At 40.6% G+C, this 25,545-nt stretch overlaps 1 protein-coding gene across 1 annotated transcript in view; it reads left to right on the plus strand.

The window, feature by feature from the left end:
- LOC122210574 (lipoxygenase homology domain-containing protein 1-like) overlaps nucleotides 1-25,545 on the plus strand; it is a 124,201-nt gene that overhangs the window by 65,004 nt on the left and 33,652 nt on the right. The window contains exon 7 of the mRNA XM_042923348.1: nucleotides 23,042-23,261. Within this exon, the coding sequence (XP_042779282.1) occupies nucleotides 23,042-23,261 (220 nt within the window). The remainder of the gene's footprint in view (nucleotides 1-23,041; nucleotides 23,262-25,545) is intronic.

The raw sequence follows: 25,545 nt of genomic DNA on the forward strand, positions 1-25,545 counted from the left end.
GCAAGCAGTAGCGCTGGTTTAAAATTTCAAATAGATTTCTCATTTTTTTCACTCCCACGTTTGTTTCGTGAACACAATTCCTAAAGTTCTACACCTTGCTATACGTGAACTTATGTGCCTTAAGAACTCATAACTTGTATATAACCAAGCTTACAATTATTTGGTGATATTTTTAAAGACAGAGTATTGGCCAGCATCGAAATTCCAAGAATGGCTCGTATATTCCTGTACATTTCCCTCCCTGTATTTTCTCTAAAAATATTCTTTGTTTTAAAATGTTTTGCCGGTGATGGGTGAGGAAGAACGTTTAGTATCTCCAGAGGAGCTGGATGGTCTCATCACCCTGCGAAAATACTGTTGTTAAGGTCACTGAATGCTGGGTGTGCTGGAAATAAGCTGGAGTGCATCAATTTAAGTTACCTTTGTCTTTAAGGTCAGATTTGCCACAGAATTAGGTTTCTGAGAGAAAAATGAACAGTCCCTTGCTGGCAGAGAGGTCGCATTCTTATTTGCATGATATGGTGTCAGAATTGGTATTTATTGGCCACCTGCAAGGAGCCAAGCTTGTTTGGGGTATTCTGTGTACGTCGTTTAATTAAAATTTCTCCATCTGTCATAATGTAGGCTGCAAATGAACGGGTACTTGAAAGAGCAGTGGACATACAACCTTGTGTCAGACTTTGCCAGGTCTTTATTCTGCTGTGCTTTGCCCACTGGGTTAGAGACTGAGCTACTTTGTTTTTTTGTTTTTTTAAGTTTATTTAGTGTGTGTGTGTGTGTGTGTGTGTGTGAGAGAGAGAGAGAGAGAGAGAGAGAGAGGGAGAGAGAATGAGAATGAGTGGAGTAGGAGCAGAGAGAGAGGGGAGAGAGTGAATCTCAAGCAGCCTCTGCACACTGTCCTCACAGAGCCCAAGGCGGGGTTCAAACTCAGGAGCCTGACCTGATCCGAAACCAAGAGTTGGATGCTTAACTGACTGAGCCACCCAGGTGCCCCAAGACTGAGATACTTTAACAGATCTCAAAGAACATGGTAGAAAATTGTCACTTGTCCTTCAAAGAGAAAAATCTAATGAACTGAATCTTTTACTAATGTTAGGGGAGGAGATTTTCCTCTTTTTAGTCAGAAGTAATCATGGTAGTTACGTGGCTAGAGAATTACATTGCTAAAATGTGCCTCGGCCATCTCATTAAATCCATTCATTCTTTTGACTGCCTGAGTATAACTATATGATGTATGGATGTGTGTTTCTGATACTGGTCTTTTCGTTTGTTTGGAGTTGAGCTTATCCCTTAACTTAGAGAGGTACCTGGATATAGTGCACTTGTATTAGGGTTCTCCAGAGAAACTGAACCAACATGATGTGTATTCATGAGGAAGGGAGGGAGAGGGAGTGGGAGAGAGAGAGAGAGAGTTTTAAGGAATTGGCTCATGGGGATGGATGTCTGACATCTGCAGGGTGAGCCAGCAAGCTGGAGACCCAGAAAAGAGCCAGTGTTGCTGTCCAGGCGCAAAGGCAGTCTGCTGACAGAATTCTTTCTTGCTTTGAGGAGATAATATTTTGCTCTGTCCGGGCCTTCAGCTGACTAGACAAGGCCCACCCATATTCTGGAGGACAGAGGACAGTTTGCTTTACTCCAAGTCCATTCTTTACATTTTAATCTCATCCAAAACACCTCCACAGACACATCCAGAATAATATTTGACCAGGTATCTGGGTATCATGGCTTGCCAAAGTGCCATATCAACCGTCATCACCCCTAAAAACGCCTTCTTCAACAACCACATAAAAAGGAACTTCCAGGATATGGAGTTCATTTAGGTACAATAAAGTTCTCTGTCTCTCAGATTCAGGAGTAGCAAAATGTTGGCCACTTAGCAATCCTTCAGAAGGCCCTTGCCTTCAGTAAACTGGACTCTACTGCTTTCCACTAACTAGACTGACTTGCCCATGGGTCTCTGCAAGTTCTTTGGGGATTCCTAGAGTGAACGGAAGAAGATGTCATTGCTTTATCCAGCATCCTGTAGCTGCCGAGAGTGTGAAGGTGGGCATGTCTGCATCCATCACATCGTCTACAGATTTGTAATCAGCCTGTTTTGAATGGTTTTGATTTCATACTGAGGTTCATAACTTATAGGAGGGTCATAATCCTGATCTGAGAATGCTTCATTCTATCATGGATTAAGACACCTAGTTGGTCATTACCAATCATTGTTTTCATCAGTAAGATTCTTCATAAATCCGGAAGATGTGAGCAAGGCTCTCCTTCATTTTGATTCATTCTTTTACCATTTCTTTCTTAAAAATCTTACTCCTCCATGGGCACCAACCTCCAGAGCTTGGGAGGATCTGATGCAGAAACACTGCTTATCTATTTCTCCTTCTTTGCTACCTGAAAGCTCTGTCTGTTGTGTTATCAGAATAGTCCTTCATGGCCACACCCCACTCAACCTAGATCAACTTCGCAGAGTCCACTAAAGTTTGTAAGTTTTGTCTATCAGCCAATATTATCTGTCCTATGCATAAAAACTAATGACTATCATTTTATAATGCTAATGAGGAAGAGAAGCCATCTTTGGGGCTAAATGCTCTAGTTCTAGGAAATATTTGAATAGTTTGTTTATTTATTTATTTATTTATTTATTTATTTATTTATTTATTTCAGTTTATTCATTTTTGAAAGAGAGAGACAGAGCACAAGCAGGGGTGGGTGGAGAGAAAGGGGGACACAGAATCTGAAACAGGCTCCAGGCTCTGAGCTGTCAGCACAGAGCCCGACGCGGGGCTCGAACTCACGAATCGTGAGATCGTGACCTGAGCCAAAGTCGGATGCTCAATCGACGGAGCCACCCAGGCACCCCAATATTTGAATAGTTTTCAATTTATACAAATGATTTGACTTAGCATTCTAACCTTCATTTCTTAAGAGTTTACCTACATCTTTCTGTCTTTATTTTTAAACTCTGGGCAATCACGTTTACGTCTTTTTTGCCCTTACCTAAAAAGAACGTGGATCTAACAAGATCAAACTTGCTTTTCGTAACTTGGAGATCTTTCTGAAGTTTAGAAGTACTCACAGCTTGTTAACACGCATGCTGTCGTAAATAAACAACTCCCATTCTTCCTCATCCTTTCTCTTTCTTCATTCTGCACTGCAAAACTTGGATCAGGATCAGTGTACGTTATGAATGTGCTCCGTAAGGAGGCCACATTTTCACAGGACATCAAAACAGTCTGGTAAGATAGTATCAGCCATAGGGGTTCAGTGGAAGATACTGTGTCTACTGGTGGCATTTGAATTATGTACAAGACCGATTCATGCAGGATGTAAGTCGTAGGGGACCGTGTTGTTCGTAAAAGCCTTAAATTCAAGCATATTCTCTGTATTTATTTCAACCTTATGCCAGAAAGGCATGCTATACATAAAGATGACTGTTCCTTTCACAGCCATTGTACTGTAAAAGAAAGGAAAGTCTATTTTGTTTGGTGGCCTTGCTGGGGAAAAATAGCCCTCTCTCCTAGAGCAAACTATGCCGCATACCTTGTTGCGGAGAACTGCGCGCAGGTCATTTGCAGTGGCTTAGGTCAATGCTGAAAATTAAGTAGCAACTTCAGCTTCTATTACTTAAGGTGGGAAAGAGAAAGTCATTTGTGATGCAGTGTGGCAGCGGGAGCATTTTCTTCCGAATTGCCGTGCGAAAGAGAAAGCTGGAAAACGTTTGACAGTATTCCAGTTGGCAAACGGTAGCATTTTAATAAGTCAATACTGCTGAGGGTGCGGTGCAAAAGCTCATCTGAAAGTGAAATAAACTGACGAAAGCTGAGACCAGTGAGCACTATCACCATTCTAAACAGAACGTACATATGTGTTTGAGCACATATGTGAGTAACCTTTCAAAATAATGCACACATCTGACCATATGCTCCATTGAATGCCGTTAAGATCCCTGCCACAGTTTTCAGAGAGAAATAAACAAAATTTACATTTGGCATCAGCGTGAACTTATAATTATCTTGGGATAAGAAAGATACTAAGCAATGTTTTAACATGACTTTTATGCTGGAATGCCCTGCTTGTAAGGCAATCACTGAGGTGATTGTTTGGATGTCAACATAAGGGTTTCCAGAAAGGATGCTTTGTGAGTATTTGTAATACTTAATCCTATACTTTGCACAATTATTTCCTTACAGATAGTAGCTGATCACTTTCTAAATAGATTTTTTTTAAAGTCTCATTATTCTGTCTTTTGCCTTTTGCCATTGGTATAACTATTGCTACAATTATTACTATCGAATGATTGCAGTGTTCCCAGGAACGTTCGAATCCTTTTCACAGGCATGAAGCCTCTTAAAACTCACCATAGACTAATTTATTTTTTTCCCTTCTATTGGAAACCAGTTGGAAGTAAATCGACTGTTAACTATTGTTCCCAAGTACATCCCACCAATCCATGTGTTCCTTTTTTAGAAAAAAATAAATTTCGTACTATTGCAACAGAGGAAACATGTAATGCTTGCGCCGTTCCTGTGGAAAATCCCTGTTCAAACACTTTGCTGCTTAGGGTTTAATGTTGCTGCTAGAGAAAAGAGAGGGATCTGTCCGCCATGGCAGAGAAAATTCACAACTTCTGTCTGCCAGTCGTAGAAGGGGGTGTGAAAGGTGACACCGTACCATCCCTCTGGCTTTGAAGCAGAGCCCTCTTTGCTTCTTACCCCACCGGTCAAGAGGTTCAAATCTGTACCTGCGTGAACAAAAGGCTGAAATAGACATGTAGACGATGAAGCCCAGGGTGTTTGTCTTAATCCATTTGGGCTGCTATGCGGTGGCTTATACATAACAGAAATTTACTTCTAGTTCTGGAGGCCTGAGGTCTGGCGCCAGTATGGTTGGGCTTGGGTGAGGGACCTATTCCAGGTTTCCAGGTTGCTGACTTGCAACTTCTCGTTGTGTCCTCACGTGGGAGAAGAAGGATGAGAAAGCTCTGGGGTTGCTTTCTTAAGTCACTAACCCCACTCGTGCGGGTTCCACCTTCCTGACTGTATGCCACCTCAGAGGCCCCCCTCCTAGTGCCATCACACTGGAGGGTTTGCATTTCAACATAAGAATCCGGGGGACATAATAGTGGGAAGCTTTGAATGTCGTGAAATGTGGTTTTGTGTAGAGAGCGAAGGGAGAGAGTAAATCTTCGTCCCATTGTCTTTAGGTCTCTCGCTACCCTGAAATGCCCCTTTCCCTGTTTGTTTTAAAAGAACCAAAATGAGGCCGAGCTTAGAGAAGGGAGAACTCCCCTGATTTTGACAAGCAAATAATATACAAGGTTTTGTCCCTTTGGCTCTGCTGTGATGTGCAGAAGTACGGTTTTCTGTGCAATCGTTACTCCTTCCAACCAAAGCCTGACCTTGCCTTTGCACGCCTACACTTCACCAGCGTCCTCAGTGCAGGGCCCTCCTGCCTGCCTTTTGCCTGTACTTGATGGTCCCCAGACCCACTTCAGCAGATTATCATCAACGCTCCTTACAGTTTTAACAAAACACACCATTCCTTGACACCTGGGCTAGTTTAAGTCAACATTTGCTGTATCTCCACAGCTCTCTTGCCGTTCCCCCCACGTCTGACACTAACATTGTAGAGACCTGAATCCGTGTGTGACAGGTAGTGTGTGTGCTGTTTGCTTGCTGACAGAAGGGGTTATATGGGTCTCATACGTTGCTCCTTCCTCAGCACTGGGCACCAGCCAGACTCAGACCCTCCGATATCTGTGAAGTGGGTCAACTTGAGAGTGATGGTGGGTTCTAAACACACACTCCAAACCTCAGATATCTCCAGCCATTGCTTAAAAAAATCGGTAGAATCCGGGAATTCAAAAAGTTAGGGGTGGGGAACACTAAAGTTTCCAGGTTTCAACTGATCCAGGTTTATAATTTGATCTTGACGTTTTTCATTGAACTCAGGATGGCATATAGCCAACCCAAATGGAAAGCTCACTTGCAACATATTTGCTCTGTTCACAGAATCCAACAAGACTTAGCTTCTGATCCTTCCTCACCAGAGATCCGAATTGCAGTCTTGGAGAGGGAGCTCAGTTATAATTGCATAAAAACATTTTGTAAAACACCAAGATTTGTGGAGTCAGTTTCAAGAACAGTTTGTATCCTCGTGTCTGAAACTCGTCTGTAAATTACAGAGTGGGCACAATTGAGTTATAGCAAGACTAAGAGAAAAACTTACAAATGTCATCAATAGCATGGGACATGTGTACATTCACCAGGTTTTTATTTCCTTATAAAACGCACATATTTTCTGCCAGATATATCGGCTCCAACAACATAATAACACAGACTCATGCTCACATGTCTCATCCTCATGCGTGGCTGCTCAGTAATCCACCTTAGAAACATCCATAAAGCTATTTAAGTCTTTACTTCCATTGGTTTTCCTTTGTCTCTTAAGTATATGTTAATTTTACATCTCAAGCAGAAGAGTAGATTCTCATTTACATGATTCTAGGTACTTCACTTCCTCCTTCCTCCTTCACTTCTTCTTTTACATTTATTTACCTATATCTGTCTGTCTGTCTATCTATCTATTTATCTATCATCTATCATCTATCATCTATTATCTATCTCCTATCTGTTACCTATCTACCATTTGTCTGTTGAATTAGAGAGTAAAGGACATAGAAATGATATTTTCGATAATTCTCCAAAGACTCAAGCTATAGTTAGTTCACTTTCTTAAATGCCTGTGGGAAGTCATTCTTACTGATCCATCTGGCCAACAGATTTTATTGGTATCAACACTTCTGTGCCACAAGTCAAAATTTAGGGTTTTTTTCTTGTTTTCTCTGAGAGTCTTATTGTGGTGATGGTGAGAAGCTATGAAGGGGAAATCTAGTCCCAACTCCTCTAGCTTGAAGGCCAGGAAAGTAAGTCAGTGTTTGAGCACGAAGGTGAAGACTTATGCGTTGAACTCTAATTACAGTGTCCCCACCCCCCTTATCCACGGTTCTGCTTTCTGCGGCCTCAGTTACCCATGGCCGACCGTGGTCAGAAAGCAGATGGTCCTCCTGACTTGTCATCAGGTCAGTAGAAGTCAGTGCTGCGTCACAGTGCCTACGTCAGTCACCTCACTACATCTCGTCATGTAGGCATTTTATCATCTCACATTATCACAAGAAGAATTGAGTACAGTGCAATAAGTTATTTAGAGAGAGAGAGAGACCATATTCACATAACTTTTGTGACAGTGTGTTGTTACAATTGTTCTATTTTATTACGAGTTATTGTTGTTACTCTCTTACGGTCTCTAATTTATAAATTAAATGATCATAGGTGTGTATGTATAGGAAAAAACATAATATGTATCGGGTTCAGCATTACCTGCGGTTTCAGGCATCCACTGAAATCTAGGAGTCTTGGAATGGATCCGTATGGATCATGGGGTGATTGTGTACCTAAATTGTTTCCAGCAGTTTCCTAAGTCTACTCATGGTGGGCAATCAAATCAGTATCTACCTTGTTCCTGTGGAGTATATTTCACTCTTCTTTACCTGGACTCGGGGACGGAGCTAATTGGCTGCATCTTAGAATGCTGAGAAAAGAGCTCCAGGCCTTAGGTTTGTCACCTGATTTGGGGGGACTGAGTTTCATGAACAGCCTTCCTGTACACGTTAGGGATGTGCTGGCTCAGTGTCTGCATGCACCCTGAAGACTTCTCTGTCTTTTCTCCTCAACAAGCTCAGTCTCTTCTGGCCCAAGTCAGAGTGACTTCTCCTGTACTCATTCAGTCTATTTTTTCGTGTTACCGTGTCTGTGCTGTACTGTTTAACTGTACCAAAGTGTAGTGTCAGCATTTACAGAAATGGTTAACCTTTGCTCCAGATGCAAATGGAAATACGGTGCCATGGCAAAACCAGGCCACTGCCTGGAGAGCACAGGGGTATTGGAATGGATGCTGTCCACTCTCTTACACTTGGAGCAAAGTGACAAAAACATTCCATTTCAGCAGATGTGAAGGACGTTTTAATTTAATCATCAGTTGTTTAATCATCTGTAACATTGTTTAATTGTTTGCTCTCACGCATGTGTTTGCTCTTACACATGATTAATATTACTTAGTCCCCTGGAAAATACTGTAGAACATTTGAGAGCTGGTCCTCAGAGGTACGGTCACACACACGTGCTCATACATATGACATCCGCACACATTTACTCGATAAAGCGCAGACTATACCCACACAGGGGGTGATAATACAGGAAGTGAAGGGGGAAGGAAGAAAGGAGGAGAGATTGATCTACTCCTATGTTTCACCAGGTATACTGTTTCTGCTTTGTTTTGTTTTGTCTTGTGTTCCTATGTGGATCAGGTTCACCTCTTGAGATAGGATTGTCCAGCTGTTTTGGGGTGCTATGCGGTGGGAAGTATACGTACTATAAAATCCAAGCATCTTGAGTTAAAATTCCTGCTTGAAATTTAAGGGCCACGGAGCTTCGGGCAAAAGACGTCACCTCTCTGAAGCTCAGTTTCCTCTTTTTAAAATGGAGACAATTATGTGTATCTCCTAGGGTTGCTGTAAGGATTTAAGATAACATATGTGAAGTGTTTGGCAGACAATCTCCTTTTCTCAACATGTTCTCATCACTGGTTTATTAGACCAGATAAACATCTTGAATCCTGACTTCGATTTTGATTATAAGACTGGATTCATTTTAAATGAAAACCACCAAATTCTTATTATTGTAATTCTGAAAAATGGAGTATGAAATTCTCCAAGAAGTTCATGGAATACGAAGAAGGAAGAAAGCTTTTAAGTGACACCAACCTAGAATGAGTGGGCGCTCAAAATAAACCAAAAGCAAACAAAACAAAACAAAAGCAACAATGCAAACAAATCAACCCCTGAATAACTCAGAGTAACGGCACTCAGAGTGTTGTCTTTGGTGCCCATATAGCACGTAGTAGATGGTGGTTTCTCTATGGAGAACAGGGTGTGTGATGGATGATCATTAGCACATAAAACCTGGTGTGTTTGCTCAGAACTCACCATGTAAGTTCTGTGGCCAATAGGCCCCGTAATGGGACTCTGTCTGTTGGTGGGAGTCATGAATGTGGAATTTAGTTTCCCAGTTTGCCCCATGAGGTAAGAGCCCTGGTTCTTGTGTTTTCAAAGCTCTCTCTCTCAGGTGTGCTGGTTACTTAACCCTCTTTCATTTGGTAGAATTTTTACTTTGTTAAGCGGACGTTGGAGAGGTTTACCATGATCACAAAATGGTGATGCCCATGGGCCCATTAAAAACAGTGGGAATAATGCCTAAAAAACTCCACATACAGGCCAGCCTTTCTTTTGTAATGTAGGTAATTTGATAAACATACACACCCCTCTCTCCCCTAACCCACAACCACAGAATTCTCTCCTTTATGGCCAAATTATTCTTTTACAAGTCTGTTGGTTTATGGGAGAACTATTTTCAAAATATTCTGGGACATATTTGTTGAATGTCTCAAAGTTTTAGAAAAGCTTGTTGTCTAGTTCTCAAGTTAAAATCAAGCCTTAAAACTCTCTTCTTCAAAGGGGATTTTGGAGGTGATGGACGTGTTTATCACTTTGATTTTAGTGATGGTTTCATGGGTATATGCCTATGTCCAAACCCATCAAATTATGTACATTAAATATGTACAGTTTTTGTACATCAACTATAAATAAAGCTGTTAAATACTAATTAGAAACTCTCTTTTACTTTTATTAAATTAAATAAAAAATAATCTATTGACCATTATTTAATTTGCACACCAACTCAATAAAAGTTCACTCTTGATATTCTAGACTATGAATATGTCCAGTATTGATTTGCTATAGTCCAGACAATGTAGTTTGATAACAATATTTCTAACGTAAGATGTGAATATTGAAGTAGATTTCCAAGGAAGTCTGGAATTTTCTTCATGGACTGGGATGGTCCATTTGTAGACCTCTTATTCTCAAGATGAATAGACTAGATAACATTGCAAACTGCTCCCCAGCCCTTTAATTCTTGTAGTATTTTCACAGTAATATAAATAAATTATAAATATATAAATAATATAAATGTGTGTGGGGAGGGATGGGTGACAGTGAGTGAGAGAGAGAGAGGGAGAGGGAGAATGAAGATTACTAGTTCTGATACTGTAAATTTAAAAAACAGATGCCTGCTTTGAAGTTCTATTTGCTAATGTTAATGTTTTCCAGAACAATAGTTCATATTTGGCTCAGTGGTAGGTAATTATTATAATGGGGATTAACTTATGTCTGGACATGAACAGTTTGCCGTAGCTGCTAATGGGATTATTACTTCTGAAATTTTGATACAACATGGCTATGAACCTGTAGCATACTGATATATCTTAATTTGACCATAACCTCGTCTGCGTGTTACAGATTTCTTGTCTACTAGCTTTGAAATGGCTGCTGAGTCTTAACTCTGTCTTTCACAGGTATAAATGTGAAACCTTGGGGGATTTCACTTACAAAGAAAGATAGACTCTTAAAAATAAAACCCTTACTCTCCAATTACAAGCAATACCAAAGAGAGAAAGACGTATTTAATAAAGTCACTGTAACTACATAGAGATTTAGCTGATGAACTAATTTTGAAAGCTATTCTAAAATGCATAGAACACATAGAAACAAATAGGAGCCTTCCTTTTTCTTTCTTCTCTTTCCTTCCCCCCCCCCCCCCCCCCACACACACACAAAGGAGTTTATTCGAGAATAGCAGAGAATTGCAATTCGGGACATGTAGGAGCTTTCAAAATATGTCTTCATAAAGCTGAGGCCTTGCACAACTAGAGACACGTGGAAAATGCTAAGGGCCATTAAAAGCCAGGAAGAAGACAGGAATGAAGGGATAGACTCCCTGCTTGTGTCAGATGGATAATGTGAACACAAACCAGGAGAGACGTGCAGGTACCAAACTGTGATGGGATTTCAGTGAGAATACTGTCTCACCTGGAAATATAAAGGTAGACTTTCAGCCCAAGAAACTAAGGATGTGGCCCGATAAAATATGGGGAAGAGAATGCACCTCCAGATATGTTCACCATCCCTTTTCATTTCCATTTCCTACACCCTAGTCGAGGTCCCCATGTTCTGTCACTCAGATGAAGCATTGGTCTCTTACACGGTCCCTTTGCTTCTTCTTTCACTCCCGTGCAGTCTTTCCTTTGCAGAGCAGTCAGTGAAATTTTTTTAAACCGCAAATCAGATCAGGCAATGTCCTGCTTACAGTCCCACCCCTGACAAATGGTACCTATCTGCCTCTTTGTCCTTCACCCGTTCTGTGCTTCTCCTGGTTGCAAAAGCCCATTTAACTCCTTTCTGCTCAAAGCTTGAACAATCCCAACTCGTTCCCACTTTAGGACTTTTAATAGATCACGGTAGCTGTTCCTTCCACATGCGATGCTTTCTCTCCTGATGTCCACCAACCAATATCTTTACATCATCCGCACCTCTGCCTGAACATCACTTTCTCAGAGAGGCCTTCCCTGGACGTCCTATGTACAATGGCCACCCATTCATCTGTGTAGGGGACTAAGCACCTCATTGATTTTTTCTCATTTGTGTCTGTTGTCTCTCTCACCCCATTAGGTCTACAAGGGTTGGTACCCTATTTTATTCATTACTGTCTCTCCCGAGTACCTAGGACAGTGCCTCTCAACAACACATTTGCATGACTGACTGACTGAATGAATGAATGTATGAATGATTAAGAGCTGGGAGAAATCAGAAACAAAGGAGCTTGATACCAATTAGAGTTGGAATGCTTTTGGAAAAGGTGGGGTCAGGTTGGAATTTTGCCCAGGGCTTGGAAAGGTGGAAGAGAGAACTGGGCACATACGCCGGGCTAGGGGATTGGTAGAAGGGCAAGACCTCTGGCCTTTGGAAGCTGGTGAGGAAAGAGTCAGCCTAGAAAGGAACTTATGTGGCGGGAAGTGGTAGGGAATGAGACTACATGGAGTAGTGTCCTATTAATGGCAGAAGGATTTGAAAACTACCCAAAAGATCAGTGATTCTGACAAATAGAGTATATTCTGTGTATGTGTGTGTGTTGTGTGCAAAATAAAACTGTGTTTACTACAGAGAAAGTGTAGTAAGTCACAACCAATTTTCTAAATGATTTCCTCACTTATATAGGAAAACATTTTGGTGGTTGTTGTTAAATGACTCTAGAAACCCTTATTATTACATCTGTTAATTCTACAGATGTTCATACAGACATAAAGTAAAAGATTTTTCTCTAAAACCAATATACACTCTTCATTTTAATATATTAGACTTGGGTTGTAGTATTATAGAATTCTACTTGCGGAAAAGGTCATAATTACTATGTGGCCTATTTTATTTTATTTTCACAAAAGAACCATGAAACCCTTTTCGTGATTGGGAAACGTGACAGTTCCTTATAGAGCTTGTATTTCCTGTCATAAAGCTTGACCAACCCAAATGCTTACAACCTGGGTTTCTCTATAAAATAAGAAAAAAAAAAACACATAGAAATAAAAACTCAACCATTTTGAACATTGCAAAGATGCAATGTGTTAACAATTGCTGAGATCACTTTCTCATACCAAGGTCATTTTAAGCTGCCTTGGTCAGGATTGAACTTGACTGACAGTTTTGAACCAAATGTGTGCTGGAGGCCTGCATTCTTAATTTGCATGCTTCCTGTGCAACCTCGGACTAGCTACTTTAGCTCAATTTCCTCAACTGTGAAATGGATTCAATAAACAGCGTCTTTGCAAAAATGCAAACTGTAGCTGAAATAAGCTGTACGTTAATGATGGCCTGTTCTGACAGGAGATTTCCTGTCCTCTCACTTCTATCAACACTAAGACATGCTATTTTATAAAAATCCCTCAGATTTATTTAGGTTGAGACTTTCTGTTCAGAATGGCATCTATCTCCCCACAAATGCATGAAGATTCAGTAGCCCTGAGACATTTCAGCACCAAAAACTAAGGATAGCAATAGACCTCTTGATGCAGAAGGGCATCTACGTGGAGCTGAGTCAGAATGCCAGGCTCAGCTTTGCTTCAGGAGAGCAGCTGCCCGGGGAAAGCTCATGAGGCCTGGGGTAGTTAACCCTGCAGAGTCTTAGGGTGAACGCCCACTGGACAAGCCAGCTACTGGTTTTCCCCCCTGGGGAACTCCTTTGAGAGGCAAATTACTATTTGTTCTGCTTTGTCTTGAAGCCATAGGATGTTTTCTGCCAGGATCTCAGAACGAGGTAGATACTGCAAATCCCAGGAGACTGGAGCAAAAAAAAAAAAAATGTAGGAGGAAATTGGCAGTGATGGACTGCATTCTGTGAGGTGGAGTCTTTAGGAGCAGAGCCCTGGAGATGGGGCTGGGAGCCTGCAGGGAGCAGTCTGTGCTCAGGGGCTTGGAGGTTAGAAGGAGGGCTGGGGTGCGGTGGGATCAGGACAGTGCAGTGCCCTACTGCAGGGCCCAGAACACGTTTGGGAGATTGGTGTCCTCACAAGAGGAAGAGAAGCCATGGTCTCCAGGAATCCACAAGAGGAAACAGCAGGATGAGACGTAGAGCCGGCAATGTCTTCAAGACAAACAATGCAACAGTAGAGTGACAGTTCACATGTAAACCGGAGGAGTGCGAGATAGCACCCCCCACGATTGAATCAGTGGTGTGGGGCATGCCAGCAGCGATCCCCTAGAATGAAACGAGAGAAAATGGAGAAAAGAAGGCAGGGGGAGAGGATCACGGACAGAAAGTAAACCAAGGTGTTTTGGAAAAAGAAACGAGAATAGGTAATAATGGCCATAAAAAATGATGGAACAAACTTTGTAGAGCTATGGAAAGATTATCCTATGTAAATGAAAGAGCTCTTCAGATTATACACAAAACCAGTAGAAAGGGACCCCCATCAGACCCACCTTAGCAGCTTTTTGGAATGCTAAGATAACCCTGTAGATGTCTGTCCAAAAAAATAGATGCTGCCAAACCATACAAAAAAAATTTACATAAACATATGGACACCAATTTCAGTAGACTTCTACGTCTCAAAGAAATTATATTATTGGGGCACCTGGATGGCTCAGTCGGTTCAGCACCCGACCTCGGCTCAGGTCATGATCTCACGGTTCACGGATTCGAGCCTCGCGTCGGGCTCCGTGCTGACAGCTCAGAGCCTGGAGTCTGTTTCAGATTCTGTCTGTCTGTCTGTCTGTCTTCCACTCCCCCGCGGTCTCTCTCTCTTTCTGCCTCAAAAATAAGCATTAAAAAAATTTTAAAGAAATTCTATTATTTATGGATTTGATTCCATATTCTGCTTTACTGTGTAACAGAGGCCAATTTAATACTTTCCCAAACTCCGCCTTCTGATTTGTAGAAAGGGGGTACAGATATTAACTTCCTATGTTGGTTGTGGGGATGAAAGTATCAGCAGAGGCAGCCTCGGTGGTGGTGGATGAAATTTCAGACCCTAGGAAAGGTAGGGAGCATAACTTAATGTATTCACTTGGAAATGTTAGTACGAACTCATGACCTTAAAAAGATGCGTATTTTCTGGTCTGTCTCCACTAATTGTCCCTACAGCAGCCACATTTCCACCACCTGAAGCTCTCAGATGTCCCACATCTGTGTTTTGTCTCTGTGTTTTGTCTCTAATGTGTTTTGTCTCTAAACACACGCTACTAAAAAGAACCAGAATACCTGCGTACGAAATTGATTCCATGTCTTTGAGCCAAAACAAAAACAAAAACACCCCAGAATTGGCCTGGAGTATCCTTTTGTTGTCTGGAATCCCAATGATAACTTCAAAAATGTCAAGGGCAGTGCCGAAGGACAAATTTAAAAGGGGCCTGCACTAGCTAAGCTGCAAGTACCATCTTCATAATAGTGATAATAATCATAATAGTTAATTGAAAAAAGTGGAGACTGTGAACAGCTATGAATTAGTAATTATATTCAAAAGAGAAAAGTGGGTATAAAATGCACAAAATGTAGTTATAATACAAAGAAGGGTGTATATAATAGTGTATGTTTAATTATTTACCAATTTTAATAAATAAAGGAGTGTTAATAAATGGGATTCCTGTAAAGCCCTGTGCCGTGTGAAATTTTAATAAATTCACTTCAATAAAAGATGTAAACAATCTGCAAAATGCAACAGAAAAAAATTACCCAGAGAGTAGCATATTTGGTTGCAGGAATCATTTTTCAAAATATCCACTGTGATTTTGGATAATGTTGATGTCATTCATAGCATTGTTTCTATTACCTGGAATATAAAAGCAAGAAATTGGAAAAAAAATGAATCATTAACAATTTAATTTAAATTATGAGTAAACTCAAATTCTCTTACATTTTGCAAATTGTTTCTATCTTATATAGATGCAAATGTACTAAAATTAAAACTGCACATTTAATATCTCTTATGGATATATTGAATATATGAGTATTTTGTTACTTATTTTAATTATGTATCTATTTATAAGTACAAAAATGTGTGTATTTCTGTCTGTGTGGGAAGGGAGGAAACAATAGAATTGTAATTCAAATAATCCAGGAAAAAGTAGATATTACGCTGAGCTGAAGAAGGTCTGCCTTCACCTGCTGACATCAGAATTAAAGCAGTAGGTCACTGTGTGCTCCAAAAATGGCAAATTAGCCAAATGCCTAGAGGAGAAATAAATGTGGACAAATTCTCTTATCTCCTAAGAGACGAGGCCTCTAGATGGTCTTGCTAATCGTAACAAAATGCTAGTAAGTACGTATTTGTTGACCTTTTTATCATTATATAATTATAGAGTCACAGGAAGTTGCAAAGAAAGTTCACAGAGACCCCATGCACCCCCTTTCCTTCCCGTGGATTCACCTTACACAGTTACAGTTCAATACCAAACCAAGATTTCAGCATTTGTACAATCCGTGTGTATAGTTACGTGTCGTTTTATCAGGCGTGTAGTTCACGTAACCACCACCACAGTCATGACACGGAATCATTTCATCCCCCCCAAAGGTCTCTCTTGTGCCGTTTCTTTACACTCCCAGACCCCACTGCCGCTCATGCACCATTCCCAACAAACACTGTTCTGTTTTCAATCTCTATTACCTTGTCATCTGGAGGACGTTATATAATTGGAATCATACAGCTACATTAGGCTTTTGTTTTTCATTTAGCACTGTGCCCCTTGAGATCCACCCAAGTTGTGGCCTGTTTTGGTAGTTTTGTTTCCTTTTTGTGGCTGAGTAGTAGTCAATGTCAGCTACTCTGGCACTGGTGAAGGTGGAACCGGAATACAGAACTGACCACAATCTGTTTACATTTGTCCAAGATGTATCAAAAGTTATGAAAAAAATCCAGAAAAAAAAAATCTCTGGTGTGTTGGAATAAGTCAAAGATCCATGGTATGGGACAATGGTTTTAGCCTTAATCACACAACCCTTTTTGTAAAGATGACAGCATTTGTTTCCCAACAGAATTCATTCACTCTCAAAAATACAGATGGTATAATAAGGTAAAAGCCATTTGTTTCCCATTCATTTGGGCAGCACTAATTGGATTGCATATCATTACTAAATTTTTAAAAAAACAACAATGGGGGCGGGGGGCGCCTGGGTGGTTCAGTCGGTTAAGTGTCCGACTTCGGCTCAGGTCATGATCTTGCACTTTGTGAGTTCAAGCCCCCCGCCCCTCCACCGTCGGGCTCTGTGCTGACAGTTCAGAGCCTGGAGCCTGCTTAGGATTGTGTGTCTCCTTCTCTCTCTGTCCCTCCCCTGCTCATGCTCTGTTTCTGTCTGTCTCTTAAAAATAAATAAACATTAAAACAAATTAAAAACGTAAATAAAAAGCAACAACTGGGAGGTACGATTAAGAACTTTTTTCTAGTTCCTGGGGCTTGGCTATTTACTAGGAGTATGTCATAGCAAATTATCATAGTTTTGCAAATTAACATCAATTTTTTTCATCCAGCAGAATTTTAATAGCAAAAAGAATGAAAGAAACATATGAAAATTTAAAAATATCGGGGGCGCCTGGGTGGCGCAGTCGGTTAAGCGTCCGACTTCAGCCAGGTCACGATCTCGCGGTCCGTGCGTTCGAGCCCCGCGTCAGGCTCTGGGCTGATGGCTCGGAGCCTGGAGCCTGTTTCCGATTCTGTGTCTCCCTCTCTCTCTGCCCCTCCCCCGTTCATGCTCTGTCTCTCTCTGTCCCAAAAATAAATTAAAAAAAATAAAAAAAAAAATTAAAAAAAAAAAGAAAATTTAAAAATATCAAAAATTAAATTATTTATTCAACAAATGTTATATTCATTTTTATATGCCAAATGCTTATACATACTAAGGATACAGAAAGGAAAAGAGAGCTTAGGTCCTCACAAAGTTGAGTCCAGTGAAGAAGATAAAGTCAACAACCAAAAAATACCAAATACTGAAGTTTTCTCAAGAGATTAAGACTAGAGTGCGTAATGTACCCACAATTAGCTTAGAGCTAGTAGCTTCCAAATCTTTAGAGACTCTGGGTAGCCAGTTGTATGAGAAGCTGTTTACCCTGAAAGATGAGGTCAGTGTCAGGGACTGGGTACTGGGAAAACCTGGTCACATCTGAGATAATGAGGTGCTTTAAATCTTTTAAGACTGGTGAGACCAGGGCTTTTGAACTTGACTTGTGACTGGCACCAACAATAAAAAAATAAGGCATTCTTCAATTCAGGCACTCTTGTCTGGTTTCAGAAGGAAGCCTAAACATTTTAGGACACAGGGTTCCCCCCTTTAAAAAAAATCTATTATTTACTCATTGAGTCAGGAAACGTTTCTTTTGCAGCTCTTTCAAGGGGAATGACATTGGCATACAGAAAACGCCAGAGGGCAGCGCTTCTGGAAAAGTACTCGCCAATGATAGCCAATGAATAATTACGGGCCTATCAGGACTTCCTATCTCTTTGGGGGGCGCCCTGGGACTGATTAACATCCGGAATGTTTGCCTAAAACTGGTGGAGGAGAAAAGCATCTTAGTTTTTATTTTCCTGTTGTATAATGTAACAAGTTGTTTATGCTTTTGGTTTTTGTATGTTTATTTTTAGCGGCGTGACTTACTTTCTCTTAAAAATTTACCCTGATAATGTTCAGTGTTTCTAACATACTAGAGCCCAGGTTTCCAGTCTACACTTCCACATTCCTGTCTGGAGCTTTTAAGCCATAATGTTCTTTTTGAAAGACAATAAATACGTAACATGAGATATCTGTATAAATTGAGACATGGGGGGGGGGGGGAATGCCCCCAGATGGGATTTCAGTGATCACACAGCTAATTTGTGTTCCAGTATGCTTTTTCCAAACTATGGAAGTGTTCTTAAACAGAGAATACAGACTTTGCAGGCCATGGAATTGTGTTCCAGAATAGCATTTTTGTAAAAATAATTCCTTTGCCATTTATTGAAAAAAATACTGACGTTTGCATGAAGAGATTTAGCATCTCCAAGTTAGAAAAATCCAACTGGTCAGTAATTCCATATGCAAAAATGTCTGGATTAAGATCTACGTCTAAAAGTAGATACCTGATGGTAGCTATATTTGTGGTGAGCACAGCATAACATATAGAGGAGTTGAATCACTGTGTTGTACACCTGAAACGAATGTAACATTGTGTGTCAATTCTACTCAAAGGAAAAAATTTTTTTTTAATTTGCTACCATTTTTTTCTGCAAACAAACAAACAAAAAAAACCCCAACACTAGATATCTGAAGAGGGAATATGTTTTTTCCATAAACTTTTTGTACGACTATTTCACAGATCCCCCAGTCATGTTGTTTTTCTAGAAAATACAGGTTAGTCCTTCAAAGTTCTGTATCTGAACATTCTCTAATAGGCTATACAACTTTTAGCGTACAAAAGCCTTCGTCTTTGGAAAGGGGGGATATGCATTGTATTGTGCAATTTGCAAAAGGAATGTATTTTATTCAAGTTCATTTCTTGGCTTTGAGAATCTTTTCTGCTATTTTTTGCATGACTATTTCCATTTTCATTGACAAATGAAAATGGCCTTTTTTTTTGTGATAATCCTCAAATTCTTTCTTGAGTACCCCTCAAATTACTACCTCATTTTCCCAACTATTTCAATCATGGGAGCTCCAAGAAAAGGGGTGGTCTGAACACAAGGTACAGTGCCAGTCCTGGTTATTCTTTAGAGACCTCTCCACACCTCTCAATTCTCTTCTCTGTCCTGAGACCTGCGTGGGCTGGCGGTCTATGAATTACAATGTGTTTTCACAAGATTATCTAATTTGGTCCTTACAAAAGCCCTCTTTTTACAAAGAGAAACTTGAGACTCGGGGATATGAAATGACTGACATGAGAGCCCTCAGCCTCGGGCCTGGTTTTCCGATGACAGGCTCTGTGCTTTTCCTCTCATGCTCTGCTTCTGAGAACTAGCCCCCTGATCTATTAGGCCTACCCCGTGGTCAGGGATCCCATGCCAGCCAGCCCTGGGGATTCCGCTGGCTGCTGAGGACCTGATGGGGGGAGAGGACTGACCTTACTCCGTTTATCTCCTTCTCCCATCTGCGCGGCTCAGTGCTGGAAGGTCAAAGGCACGGAAAAAGAATGCCTGCAGGATTGAAGCATATGGACTTTAGTGGCCTTCTCCCTGCTGTATTTTTCACCTACTTCCTTCCATCGCCCTTTAGTTAAGAATAATAATAATTACTAAGATCACCACTCTTTGTTAAGGACCTAGTGTGTGTTTATTTGACAAGTTTTCGCTAATTAATTATCTTCGCAGTCTCTCACTAAAGTGATTCTTAATTACTCCATTTTGTAAATGAGGGAACTGAAGTTGAGAGAGAAGATGGAACTTCCTCAAGATCCCAGTGCCAGGAGGTCTCGGTACTTGGGTTTGCGTGGCGTCCCTTTGTGTGCTTAGGTGTGGTGCTCTGTCCTCCAGCCCAAGTAGCTGCTCCTGGGCCGTTTCCTGGCAATGGCATCTGCATTTGCCAAGTACCTATGCATACCCGGAAGGGTACTAGACTCTGTTCAAAGGGAGGGAATAAAACCTAGAGTTGTAAAATTTCAGGAACGATAATCTCAGATTCAAGCAGTACGTTCACTCTCCTTGGTTTTGCTCATACCGTTTTCTGTCTTCTCTCCTTCATAGACACGCTGCTTATTCCTCAAGGTCCAGATTCCTTGCTACCTGCCCCACCTGTACTAAAGCATCTCATACTTTTCTTGCTTTATTTCTCACTTTGAACGTATTGGATTAGTGGTTCACAGGAATGCGAGAGCTGTTTTTTTCCCTGTTTATATGCTTGCTTAGAGCAGTGTGTGTTTGTAATACAAATTTGTTAAATGTTTAAAATGGTTTAACTTACTTAGTCTAGTTTAAAATATTCTTGGGAGTAGTATGTATGATAAACAGAATAATTTTTTTAAAATGTGGGTATACAAAGTGCTTTATTTTCTTACTTAAACTCAATATAGACTTAATCCATTTTCAAGTACCCAAATCAGACATTTTCAGATAACATTTTTTTAGATCTTCATGTTCTGGTTATGTTGTCGTTTATTGATATCCTTATGATTTTCAATATGTGACATTACAGCGATGGGAATGGGCTATATTTCTTCTGCCTTTCTCTTTCTGACCCTGTATCTAGCAATCCATATGCCTTTTTTGGTCCTCAGGTTGAAAAAATTTTTATTTTAATCTGTGACCACATACGACTTTAAGCATAATTCCCTTTCTGGAGAATAACTGAGCCATGATGGGGTCCATCTGTATGATGGAAAGCCATCCTACATTATAGAATAACTTTGTGTGTGTTTTCAAGTGTGGAAGTTAAATGGAGAAAACTAAAAACAGTTACGTGCAAGAATAATTTCTTGGCATATTGCATCTGAACTTTACTAAAGTTGAGGTGACCCAGGTTGACTACGTTAAGCCAGAACAAAGAGTTCCAAATCCGTTTGGCTAACATGTTAGAAGTAATTTGGGTACAATCTATAGTACTAGCCAGACTGTGGTACAGTCATTCGGTTCTGATTGTATTGGCTAACCCATGCACACATCGTGTGTGAATGATGATTTAGTTTCTAGATGCCACCATTTGGTTTTTGTTTACAATGACCTATTTTTACCGTCAGGGAAAGACATAGGCTTTATTCATTTCAATTTTATATGTGATGCCCAAATACTAATTTTAATTTCCTACTGTGAATGCTGGACCCTGTCTTTAGATTAATCTTGTCTTTACATTAGGTAAATTTAGGAATTTTCTAATTAGCACACAACTCTGATTGATAAAACAATGGCTGCTGATACTTACTGAGTGCTAGTGTAGACTTTATAAGGTTTGTACTATTATAGTGTTCAGATGGGGACGCGGAAGCTTAGAAAAGTGGACATACTTGCTGCCATTTACACAACCAGCAAGGGCAGGGGAACTTTCAACTCCAGATTTCACTTCAAAAACCAGGGTTTTAGCCACCACACAATTTTGCCTTTGAGCAGATTTTGAGATGTGCCCTCTATTTTCTCTCCTTCTTTCCACCATCTGCAACTGTAACTCTGTAGGAGGCTAGTTATCTATACTGAGCACCAATATTAGGATTTTCTACATGAGAGTATTTTTACAACCACTTTGTTCCAGAAATAATAGGAGGTGCCCAATTATTTAGCTCAACTCTGTTGAACTCTTGTGCATCCTGACCAAAAGGAATTTTGGCTGCAGGACAGAATTTATTCACAACAATTATCACCCATACAGCAACCCGAAGTTATATTACCAGTAAAAAATATTTTAGTAGAAAAAAAATGTGGTAGGTCTGCATAAACTCTGGAGGAGTAACTTCCTATGGCCATGTGAATGTTTCTGGTAATACTAATACCAAAGGGGAGAAAAGAAGTTAGGTGGAGGGAGACAGAATACCAGAAGCAAATGAAATTGTTTCTAATTACAGTGTTTCATGGTATGTAACTTAAGTACCTTAAAATAGGGAGATGAGCCTGATGAATCTCGGTGGGCCTAATCTAAATCGCATGAGCCCCTAAAAGCAAATATCTTTCTCCTGCTGGTAGTGGACGGAAAGCCAGGGATGCCAAGCATGACGAGGGGTCAGAGTGTCCTTTGTTGGCTTGGAGATGAAGGGTTACGTGTCAAGGAAGAGGAACCTCGGTTCTAAATCCACAGGGAACTGGATTCTGCCACCAACCTGGATGAGCTTAGAAGCAGAATCCTCCTCTGAGTCTCCAGAGAAGAGCCTAGTTCAGCCCATACCTTGGGTTCATCTCGTGAGGCCCTGAGCAGAGAACACAGTTGAGCCACACGGTGCCTGGGTTTCTGACCCGTAGGAGTGAGAGGCAATGAAGGTCATTGTTTGCAATAGAAAACTGATGTGGTAGAATCATCGATCGATTTTTTTTTCATATGAAAGAAAAATATTGTTCCTTCTGAACTGTGAATGATACTTGATGATAGTTACCATGTCGGGTAATTAGTTGTTTGGTGAGGTGCAGAGGAATATAAGGCGGAATTACTTGTTAATCATGTTACCTACACTGTTGGCTACGTTGTCATCTCTCCAGTACCACTGTTTCAGGGCTACGTGGTGAGCCCTGGTGTAAATCCAGAAGCATATATATATGGTTTCTTTTCCTCAGGATCCCTCCCTAATGGGAATATCCAGTCTCTTATAGACACCAGAGAAATAGATTCTCTTCTTCAGGCCCAACTACCGAGTGAGTCGTGTATATCAGTGATCACAAGAAAACATTTATTTTGCAAGGTAATAACAATGAGTTGTGAAAAGAAAAAAAAGATGTCGTGAAGGCTAACTGGATTTAATCTGTTGGTTTCTCCATGGTCAATGGGCTCACGCTTTGCCATACGTAACAGCATTTCACAGTGTTACAAGTAAATCTAAGGAAAATGAGTAAGGAGTATGTGTGGGGAAAATAGTGAGTTCAAAACTGAATATGGATTTTTGATTTGAAAAATCGAATCAGAAATGTGGGGACTTTCATTTCCCCTTTTTTTCCTTTGTGTGGCAGATTGATCTTAAAGATATTGGTGAAATCTATAAAATACGCATTGGACATGACAACAGTGGACAGGATCCCGGGTGGTGTCTAGAAGAAATTAGCCTTGAAAACATAGACACGTGTGAGGTGTTTTGTCTCACTGTTGACTCCTGGATTGCCGAGAATGAAAATAATGGAAGTACGTGGAAAGAGATACTCACTGTAAGAACCAATAAGGCACCTTTGCCAGGTATATAATTTCCTTTCCTTCGCGATACGTATTAAAAATTAAAACTGTTGAGATGATTTAGAACAGAGATGGGCAACCTTTATCTGGAAAGGGCCAGGCACTAAATATATTATGCTGCCTGGGCCATAAAGTCTCTCCAAACTGCCCAGCCTTGCCAGGGTTGTGAGGCAGCTGCTGTAGATAATATGTAAACTAATGGTGTGGCTGCATGCCAAGAGAACTTTATTTGTGGACACTGAAATTGGAATTTCATGTAAGTTTCATTTGTCAAGAAATACTATTCTGCTTTCAATTTTTTTTAACCATTAAGAAAAGTAAAAAAAGCATTCTCAGCTCCTGTATAAAAACAGGTGCTGGCAGATTTGGCCCGTAGGCCATAGTTTGCCTACTCGTGATTTAGAATATTAGGCTTTAAGATTAACGCTTGTGTGGCCATTCAGAGGTGAAAATGTATATGCAAGGATGTATGTGTGTCATCAATTCATCCTTCTGTAAACTGTTTTGCTAGCCACCTTAGTGTGGCTTTCTTCTTGGCTATACTATGTGAACAAACATAAGCAGTCATGGATTTAGGAGCACCCGAGTTCCCTTACTCAGTTTTGTTTTGTTTTGCCTAAAAGTGAACTGACACATTGCTTTAATTGTCTTTCCATCCATTCCCTGCATCTCTCTGGCAGCCATCTTATTTTTTGCCTCCACTGCTGTAGTGAAAATGTTCTCTCTCAATGGATACTGATGGCCATTGTGTTCCAAGTTCAGTGACTCGTGTGTGTGTGTGTGTGTGTGTGTGTGTGTTCTTGGTGTCCTAGATCTCTCCACTGTATTTGACACTGTTGATTTCATATTTAAAGAGGCGGAGATTTCTAGAGGCTCTGGAACCAGGCACACTTGAGTTAGTCTTGGTTTGGTGATGTGTTTAGCTGTGTCACCCTGGGCAATATACTTAACTTCCCTTAGCCGGAACGACTTCATCTATGAAAGGAGATAAAAATAGTACCTATGTCATGGGATTATTTTGGGTACATGAGATAATGCACTTAGTTTTCAGGGTAATGTGCTTATAGCGCTTTGTTCCTGGCACATAGTAATCATTCAATAACCACTAGCTTTTACCATCATTGTTCTTAAACACCTCTCCAACCCTGACCTCTGTCACATGAAGCCAACCTAGGGCTTCACTGTTTTCTCTATTTTTTTTTTCTGTTACTATCACTGGTTCCATTTGGTCCTTTTTCCTTGAACATATGGATTTAAATGCTTGATTCCTCCCTGCCCTTTTGAGGCTCTCTCTAACTTTTGTTGTTAACTCTACAGAGAGGTGTAATTCTTCTTCATCTTCAGCCCCGTCCTCTCCCTTGCCTTGAGCCCCAGTGTTCCAGTAAATGATTCGCCACCTCATCATCTCTAATACCCATCCGTGGTCTGTTTAGCCATTCCACACAAGTAAAGGTAAACAGATGTATGCAAACAGGTAGAAAGTGCCAAACGTGTGCCACGAGTACCGAGATCCGGAGGATATAAACATGATCCAGGAAGGGCTCCCATTCCCCAGAAGTTGCTCAGTTTTGTGGTTTCAGTTCTTATTTTAGCTCTGATGACTCCCCTCTATCTGCCTTCTCATCAGTTTCTTCTCTTCAACTCCCCTCAGGAGTCCTCACTCCGTAGCTCACTGATGCTTTGAACCCACCACACCCCCTAAGAGAAGTCACCATCCCTGCCCCTCCACTTTAGCCTGCAAGGAGAGTCTGCTCTTTCTATACCAAGTTCATATTGATTAGCCTTATCTCCCAGCAGGGGCTCCATTTTATATTCTCGATCCCTGTTAGGTTGATGTTTGGCACAGGACACAGAAGCTGTATGCCACAGAAATACTTGTAGATTAATTCAGATATAGCAAAATAAAAGACTTAGGATAATGCCAGCTTAATGAAAGAAGTATTTAATATTAATCCTTGATGTTTGTATATAGTTTGACTGTTTGCAAAGGCATTTGCTCATAGAAGATCTCATTTAATACATGAATCTCCAGATCCTGACAGTTTTAGTTGCCCTACAGTCATGTGGGGTGGCACTAGAGTCCGGGGTGTCTAAAAGACTGAAATGGAAAAGATAAAAGGGTCTTAAGAAATTACAGGTCAATACCCCTGATGAACATAGATGCAGAAACGCTTAACAATGTATTAGCAAACTGAATTCAGTAACACATTAGAAGGATCATACACCATGATCAAGTGGTGTTTATTTCATGGGTGCAAGGATGGCTCAACATCCGCAAATCGGTTAA

The sequence above is a fragment of the Panthera leo genome, chromosome F2 (assembly GCF_018350215.1).
Source record: "Panthera leo isolate Ple1 chromosome F2, P.leo_Ple1_pat1.1, whole genome shotgun sequence".
Classification (NCBI taxonomy): Eukaryota; Metazoa; Chordata; class Mammalia; order Carnivora; family Felidae; genus Panthera; species Panthera leo.